This window comes from Ursus maritimus (genome assembly GCF_017311325.1).
Source record: "Ursus maritimus isolate PB19 chromosome X unlocalized genomic scaffold, ASM1731132v1 scaffold_X1, whole genome shotgun sequence".
NCBI lineage: Eukaryota > Metazoa > Chordata > Mammalia > Carnivora > Ursidae > Ursus > Ursus maritimus.
The window spans coordinates 8,199,374-8,208,266 of NW_024423319.1; the positions used below are offsets into that span (position 1 = coordinate 8,199,374).

The 8,893-nt window shown below is 38.0% G+C and overlaps 1 protein-coding gene across 1 annotated transcript in view; it reads left to right on the forward strand.

Moving 5' to 3' along the window:
- Window positions 1–8,893, forward strand: part of PABIR3 (PABIR family member 3) — a 74,990-nt gene that overhangs the window by 32,863 nt on the left and 33,234 nt on the right. Inside the window, exon 9 of the mRNA XM_040627514.1 lies at window positions 229–290. Within this exon, the coding sequence (XP_040483448.1) occupies window positions 229–290 (62 nt within the window). The remainder of the gene's footprint in view (window positions 1–228; window positions 291–8,893) is intronic.

Below are 8,893 nucleotides of genomic sequence, written 5' to 3' on the forward strand. Positions count from 1 at the left end.
CCCCCCCCCCCCCGCAATTTCAGAGAATCTGAATCCTTGTAAATTACAAGACAGTTTGCTGTCCTGAGGCATTCCTGTTTTTAACCCAGATTTAGAGAAAAGCAATGAAACGATGTGATACTACACAGTCCTTTTTTAGTGTTTGTCCTTAGATCTATTATAATGAAATAGTCATAGCTGATTTTGTTCAAATTTTTTCTTGTAATGATTGTCATAATTTTATTTTAGAAGAAGTCAAAACCCCACCAACATTATTAGACCAAGTATCTGTGGACCATTAAAAAGAAAAGGTACTTTTATCTACCAGCAAAAATAAATATAACTTCAAATTATTTTTATAAAATATCATACAAAATCAAGTGTTATAAGAAATTTATTTTAAAGGATTTATTTAAAATATATTTAATAAGTTATTAGAGGCCTTTCGCTTTACTCAAAACTGTGTAGAGACAATTTTAAAAGCTATAAAGTGCCATATAAGTGTGAATTGAGGAATTTAATTCCAGTTTAGTCAACTATTATGATTTTCATTATGTAATTCACCAAGCTAGCTGCCTTAAATACTTCCTGAAACAAGGTGGGGAATGAATGAATGAACAAAGAGAATGAATCAGTCCTAATACTCCACTGAATCTCAACCCCTGCCCTGGCTGCCGCCACACCTACTTGTTGACATCATATGAATAAGTTGACACAAATCAGATCCACTTACTACACTAAAAATATATGCTAAGGTATGTGTTCTCTGATGTTTCACTTCTTTATGGGGGTTAATTTTGGTTAAATATATGGAAAATGACCCACCTACCCAGTAATAAAAGAGTAGTGGGAAAAACAGAAGGGGTTTGTTTTGTTTTGTTTTGTTTTGTTTTGTTTTGTTTTGTTTTGTGTTTTAACTCCCACAGCCCTGGAACCTATTTCTCAACCCTGCCTCACTAAGCTAGGTTGTTCTTCCTTTTTTGTTAATACCACTACTGAGTTTAACTATAACAGGGAGGGAAAATTGATAAATAGGAAAGGAGGTTAAACTTTTAAAATGTGTATTTATGAAAAATTCATTAAGACAGGAAAGAAGAAGGAGAAGGAAAAAAGAGGAAAAGGGGGAACAAAAAGAGGAGAAGAGGAAGGAGGAGAGCAAGACTATAGGGAAAGAAATTGAAATGTACTTCAATCTTGCATGTATTTTGGATTAATTAATGGCAGTTGCCCTAACAACACATCTTTTTTTTTAATAATTTTTTTATATACAGTACATCCCTAGTTTTGATGTAAAGTTCCATGATTCATTACTTGCGTATAACACCCAGTGCACCATGCAATACGTGCCCTCCTTACTACCCATCACCAGCCCATCCCATTCCCCCACCCCCCTCCCCTCTGAAGCCCTCAGTTTGTTTCCCAGAGTCCATAGTCTCTCATGGTTCATTCCCCCTTCTATTTACCCCCCCTTTCTTCTTTCCTTTCTTCTCCTACCGATCTTACTACTTCTTATGTTCCATAAATGAGTGAAACCATATGATAATTGTCTTTCTCTGCTTGACTTATTTCACTTAGCATTATCTCCTCCAGTCCTGTCCATGTTGTAGCAAATCGTTCTTTTTGATGGCTGAGTAATATTCCATTGCATATATGGACCACATCTTCTTAATCCAGTCATCTGTTGAAGAGCATCTCGGCTCCTTCCACAATTTAGCTATTGTGGACAATGCTGCTATGAACATTGGGGTGCATATGCATATGGTGCTCCTTCCACAATTTAGCTATTGTGGACAATGCTGCTATGAACATTGGGGTGCATATGGCCCTTCTCTTCACTACGTCTGTATCTTTGGGGTAAATACCCAGTAGTGCAATTTCTGGATCATAAAAATTGAGCTACCCAAACAACACATCTAACTCAGCATGTACTTATTATATTCTAAGACTAAGACTGGATCAATTCCGGAAAACACTCTTTCAAACTAAGCACTTTGTTTTGTGATGATGGATCAATGTCCTAGCTCAGGGGTCTTTTGTGCGGATGTTTGGCGGCTAGTGTTAAATTAAATTTAAATATATTAAGTTTAAGAGCTGTTAGAAAGTTGGAGTCATTTTAGTATTTAAAATAAAACATGCTTAGGGGCACCTGGCTGCTCAGTTGGTGGAGTGTGTGACTATTGATCTCGGGGTTGTGAGTTCAGCTCCTATGTTGGGTGTAGAGATTACTTAAAAATAGAATCTTAAAAAATAAATCTGTAAAAAAATATGCTTGAATTGAAGACAGTGTTATACTAAATTAAAATAATTCTCCTTTTGGGGAGCCTGGGTGGCTCAGTCAGTTGAGCGTCAACTCTGATTTTGACTCAGGTCATGATCTCAGGGTCGGAGATCAAATGCCTCGGGGCTCCACGCTCAGCAGTCTGCTTCTCTCTCTCTCTTCCCTCCTCTGCCCCTCTCCCCCTTTTGCACGCTTTCTCTCTCTCTAAAATAAATAAATCTTGGGACACCTGGGTAGCTCAGTTGGTTAGCGCGTCTGCCTCTCAGCTCGAGTTGTGATCCTGGCGATTCCGGGATCAAGTCCCGCATCTAGCTCACTCACTTGGCGGGAGCCTGTTTCTCGCTTTCCCTGCCTACCACCCTCCTTGTGCTGGGTTCCTGACAAACAGATAGATAAAATCTTTTTTAAAATAATAAAATAAATAGGGCGCAGCCTGGGTGGCTCTTATACCATTAAGCATCTGCCTTCGGACTCAGGGCAGATCCCAGCGCCTGGGATCAAGCCCCACATCAGGCTCCTTCACTGGGAGCCTGCTTCTTTCCTTCCTCTCCCCTCCCCCTGCCTGTGTTCCCTCTCATCGCTGGCTGTCTCTCTCTCAAATGAATATCTTATGTAAAATCTTTATAAATACTAATAAATAAATATTTTAAAAAAATAAAAACAATTCTCCTTTAAGACATTTACACATAAAACGTTTGATGACATTGAAAATTCCCTGGAATTTTTTCTTAGAATTTATTATTTAAAAAATTTTTTGTATTATACTTTTCACACAATACACTTGGTTTCTGCCCAGTATCTTGGTGGATGTGGCATGTCTCACACAAGCGTCTCCGCATACCTGTCCGGTTTTCAGAATTTACTCTGGAGGACGAGCTGCCTCCACTTTCTTTTGAGGTATCCCAAAGAACTCCAACAGAGCTAATTTATATGTACTACATAGTTCGTATTTTTAAGTCAGACCCTTCCAAACACAGCCTGGGCTACAAGTTTGTGTCAAAATTCATGTGGAGATTTTAGATACAGATACAACAGATTAACGAATTTAATTTTTATTTTAGCATCTGTTTGGGAGATATGAATATCCATTTGGGAAACAACAAATGGTGTCTTTTTGAGACTATCACACCAAATGAAATGTCGGGAAAGAAGGTATAAAAAAAAATCCAAAGGGTTGGGTGGGGGGAGAAAAAAAGAACGCAGGAGGATATAAAATGGGAGTATGAGATAGCAGTTGGATCCCAAGCACATGAAGATTGCTGTCATGGTGATAAGACATACCTACTTCCACTAGAAGTAGGAGAGCAAATAAGGCTTCAAGTGGGAATTCTGGAGGAAATCTGCAGGAAATCAGACAGCTATAAAGATTATTTTACAATAATGGTTTCTCGCGAAAATTTCAATTTTTTTATATGATGAATTTGTCTTGACTTATGTATCATAGCTTTTTTTTAATTTAAACCCAAAGGAGAAGAAGGGTGATAGTTTTCCATAATGGTGTAATTGTAATCTGGCGTGGGGACAGGATACTTGACTCTTTGTGCTTTACGGAGGACCACGTGATTATACTCCTAAGGAAGGTCTGTGGAATCTCATATTTCTAGCGGCAGGGTCATCTTATTTGCGCCATATATATATATATATATATAAGATTTTTATTTTTTGAGAGAGAGAGAGTGTGTGAGCAGGGAGGAGCAGAGAGGAGAGGGAGACAGTCACCGGCACACTCCGGATCATGACCGTGTGAGCTGAAGGCGACCGCAGCTTAATCGACTGAGCCCCCAGGCGCGCCCTATATTTATTTTTGAAGTGAACTCTATACCAATCGCATTTGGGGCTTAAACTCGACCAAGAGTCGCACATGCTGTGCCCTGCACCTGTGAGCTGCAGCCAGGATAACCACATTCTCCTAGGGATATTTTTGTTAATGAGTCGATGAGCCTTTGTGTTTTATCATTCAAGTTTCCACCCCTATCTGGATTATGTGGGCTTGAAGCATCAGTTTTCTCTCATTCAGACATGTTATCACATGATGGTGTAATAATTTCGAGATTTGCTATTTACTTTGATGGCAAAGATTACAGCAAGTGCAGTTTTTTGAGATTAGATTGTCATCCTTATCTTTAAAGCATTTATTTTGTTCATTGTCTGCTATAAAAAGAATTGGTGTCTATTAGTGTGTATATGTTTGGCAAAATAAAGATAGCAGCAACCTGAAGCATTTAAAAATAAGAACTGAGGGATTAATGTATGGTAGTGGCATACTACATAACCCTATAAAATCACGTTGTAGAATTTAGCGACTAATATGAGAAAATTATAATCATTAAAACAAAAGGTTACATATTGGAATTATTATATATGATACAAATCAAATTTTTGTTTAAAAACAATCATGTGTACACACACACATATTTAGGATACTGTAAAGTGGTTATCTCGCGGTAATGGGGATATAACACTTTTTCCTTTGTTTTTATGTATCTTAAAGTATTTTGCAATGAAAAAGTTTTACTTTTACAATTAAAAGCAAAAGCATGTTAGATAACACATACTCCCTTTCCTTTGATCTGCTTTTTGTCATAGGTAAGAAATGACATTTGAAGATCAAGTCAAGAAAATTTTCCAAGGCACAACCAAAGCAAGCTTTTTCTTGATACTACTCAACAGTAGCTGATCGGTGAGTATTAACATGAGGTTTTAAACATTCATTGGCCATTTTTCACTTGCTTTTTAAATCTATTCTTACTGTTGTATAAATTCAGAAGTATTATTAAATATTTTAGAAAGTTATAAAACTACATATCAAATAATGATACTTATTAATCCTTTAGTTCTTCTCCTAACTTTTGTTTGTGTGATGTTAATATATGCTGGATACATTTTTAGAAGTGGGGTCTTGGCATTTGATTAAGAGGAAGTATTAGAGAAGGGGTGCCTGGACAGCTCAGTCAGTAGTGTCCAACTCTTGGCCAGGCTCAGGGCGCTGATCTCAGAGGTGTGAGATCGAGCCCCTTGCTCGCGTGGGGGCGGGGTTGCTTTGAGCTCACAGCACATCTGCTTGGAGATGTCCCACTCCCTCTCCCTCTTCTTCTGCTCCTCTCTCTCAAAATACATAGAATCTTTTAAAAAAAAAAAAAGGGGAGTATTAGAGAAAGTATAAAAATGCAAGGCTTAGAAAAGTCATCTTCTGCCCATCTTTCTTGGATTTTTCTGTCAGCTTTGCTTAGGCTGGCGTATTATTGAAAAGCATGCAAGAAAGCATGTTTAATAATAGATGGAGAGAATTTTGTGTAATAGGTTTTTATTTAATGTATTTACTATTGGCTTTTGTTTTACTGCTCTTGTGAAATTCTCTGTAACTAGTGCCAGTTCTTTGTTTACATATTTTGTGTTCATTTGTAGACAAGCGAGGCACAGAGATCTTTGCATTCTGTTATTGACGAATGGCATTTTCTGTCTTCCTAGTCTTATCTTTTGATATTCTTTATGGAAACAACGTGTATCGGACAATCTTCTTGAAGTCACCAAGTTAGAATAGCTTTCACAATCTCCCAATGATCTTCTGATTCTCATGTTTCTCCATTTATTGATAGTGATGGAACTTCTCAATAAGTGATTACCGTTATCCCAAGACGGCTCTACCAGCGGAGAAACCGTTTGCTTCTCTTCCCCCTCATCCGCCTTTCTCTCACACAAGTTAGAGCTAACTATTTTCTTATTACCTTATTTTCTTAGTTTCCTAAAATACTGATTATCTACGATTGGCATTATCTAATTGCTGTGTCATGCCCTTAAAACCAATGTGATGATACCTTCAAAGATGTTTTCAAATAAGACTATATTCGAAGAGCGTTGCCACAATCATGTCTTCAACTTCTAATGTGTAGAAACTGTGCACCTGTTTATTTTAAAACATAATAAATCTACTTATTTATTTATATGAGTGAGTGATAAAATGAATTATAAAGTCCTGATGAAATATAATTGTTTCCATTAATCAACAAATGTAAAATAATTTTTTAGGTTATGTGCTGAATTGCCCAGCTCCAGTTCCCTAAGTGCATATTTTTCATAATTGCTAGTTTCCTCTTGTGAGGAAAATCACTCATCTTAGAGCAGTTTTAAAACTAAGCTAGTTATCTTTTTTGATACAAGGGATGCCTATTTTGCATCATGAACCTTGATGTTTAATTTGTTGAGGAAGGAAGGTAGGGAAACAAAGATGTAAGAAAAGGTGATTGAATAGCAAGAAAATAATATAATATGTAATTGGGCTTGCACTCTAATTTGTAGCTTAACCCTGATTATCCACTGAATCAATTTTTAGTGTGTTTCTAATTAAGTGTGGAAGAAAAGACAATGTTGATAAATTTGGTCTTTACATGTCCAGCCAGATTAATACTTTTTATTCATCATCATATACTACTGATTTGATTAAATAAGGCTTAATATAGTTAGGATTTTTCTGCAGAATCATATACTTTCAGTTGTTCCCTAAGGACTAGAAATGTTTGTTTAAACCCCAATTTTCTATTCAAAAGTCTTAAGGATTTTCTGAATAAAGGAAAAAATTATGTGTTAAAAGTGAAAGAATCTAAAGTGAGTACTTTTTAAGTAATTGAGGATAGACATTAGCATTTTCGAAAGAATAGAAATGTATCTCATGAAGTTTGCCAGAATTAGTTTAAATTTCTCCAGCTAATGAAATAGGAATGGTTATCACAAATATTTATAAAAGTTTTTCCTTGTCATTAGAAATGATCAGAATGACAAAAATGGGATGTAGAAGCCATGTCCCACATGGGAAAAAGACTATTCATCATCAAATAATTGTTTGACAGGGGCACCTGGGTGGCCTTTAGGGGTTAAAGCGCTGTGATGCCATCGGGCCATGCATCCCAGGGTCCCCTGGATCCAAGCCCACGTGGCAGCTCCCGCTGCCTGCTGGTAGCAAGGGAGCCCTCTTCTCCCTTCTCTGCCTCCTCCTCTGCCTCTCCTCAGCCTATGACCACCGGTTGGTGCTCCTCTTCTTCTCTCTCTGGCTCACTCACACCAGCTCAAATAGATAAAAATCTTTTTAAAAGAAATTGTTGAAGCCGGGCCCAATAGAATTGTTAGCATGAGCTAGATATTATAGGAAGATTTTGTTCACCTATAGAACCAAATGAATATTTATGAGATGACTGCGGGATCCAGATAGTACTCTGAAACTGCGACAGGATTACTACAAATCGACCAAGAACAAGGGAACTATCAATATTGCCTTTTTGTAAATTCAGCTTCTATCTGCCCAGACCCTTAGTGGACCAGTTGTGAACTCACCATGGGGGCCTCCTGGAGCTGAGGAAGTTGAGCGGCAGTGATGTTCCTTGCTGAAAGTGTGGACCAGGACATGACAGGTGTGGCCTCATGTATTATTGACATTGAAGCGGAAGAAAAAAAAAAGGTTTGCAAAATATTCAGGTACAAAGACCAAGGATGGAGGAGTGAACAATGGGAGTGGGACTCTTTACTCAGTTGTTTCAAGAGCTTTTTATTTTAATTTATTTTTAAAAGATTTTATGTATTTATTTGTCAGAGAGAGAGAGGGATAGGCGGCACACTTAAACTGGGGGGCAGCAGGCAGAGGGGAGAGACAGGCTCCCCACTAGTGGGAGATCCTATGCGAGACCTCGTAGCCCAGGACCCTGGAGGATCCCGTGCCTGAGCCTAAGGCAGACGCTTAACTCGAGCCTTGGAGAGCCACCCAGGCGTCTACAAAGAGCTTTTAATCAATAAATCTCTTGGTACAATCTTGACAATCTGAATGCATGTCTTTTCAACCAGACAATTCCCTTTCCTCTATTCAGGTAGTTTTATTGTTTGAGCTGGCACTCCAGGATGCCACAACCGCACTATGGAGCTTATGCTCAGATTCAAGGACTTTTGTAGTTGGTTTCCAAGTGCTTTGCCTTTGAGCTTTTTGTGATTTGGGAGAGCTCTGTTTCTTTTTTTTCTTAAAAAGATTTATGGTATTGGACCGGAGAGTGAAGTGATGAACAGGACAGAGAGGAGGAGAAGACAGATCCCTGCTGCAGCAGGAGCCCATCGGACTCGATCCCAGGGATACACCAGGATATAACCTGAGTCGAAGAGGCAGAACTTTGCGATGAGCCACCCAGGTGCCCTGGAGTCTGTTTGCTTAAATGATTTTTCATTTCAGCCTGGTGTTTCAACCAAAAATGTAAAAGTTCAATTTTACATGATATTTTTGTGGTTGATTTTTCTTTTTTTTTTTTGTATGTTGTTTCATGTTTAGTTTAAATTCTGCTACATAAGCGGTAATATTGGTTTCAGGAGTAGAATTTAGTCATTCATCCACTATATGAACACCCAGCGCTAATACTACAACATGTGCCCTCCTTAATGTGCCTCATCCGCCAGCTTGTCCCCACATTGCCTCCCTCTCATCAACGTCGTTTTGTTTTCCTGCTTGCCTGATTAGTCTGCCCATTTTTCTTCTGGTTTCCTTTTCTCTTTCTCTCTTTTCATAATGTTCATTTTGTTTTTGTTGCTAGTGATTCTCCATACAGGTGGCATCATAATGGTATTTACACTCTCTGAGTCAACTTAATGCTTTTTAATACGTGAAAA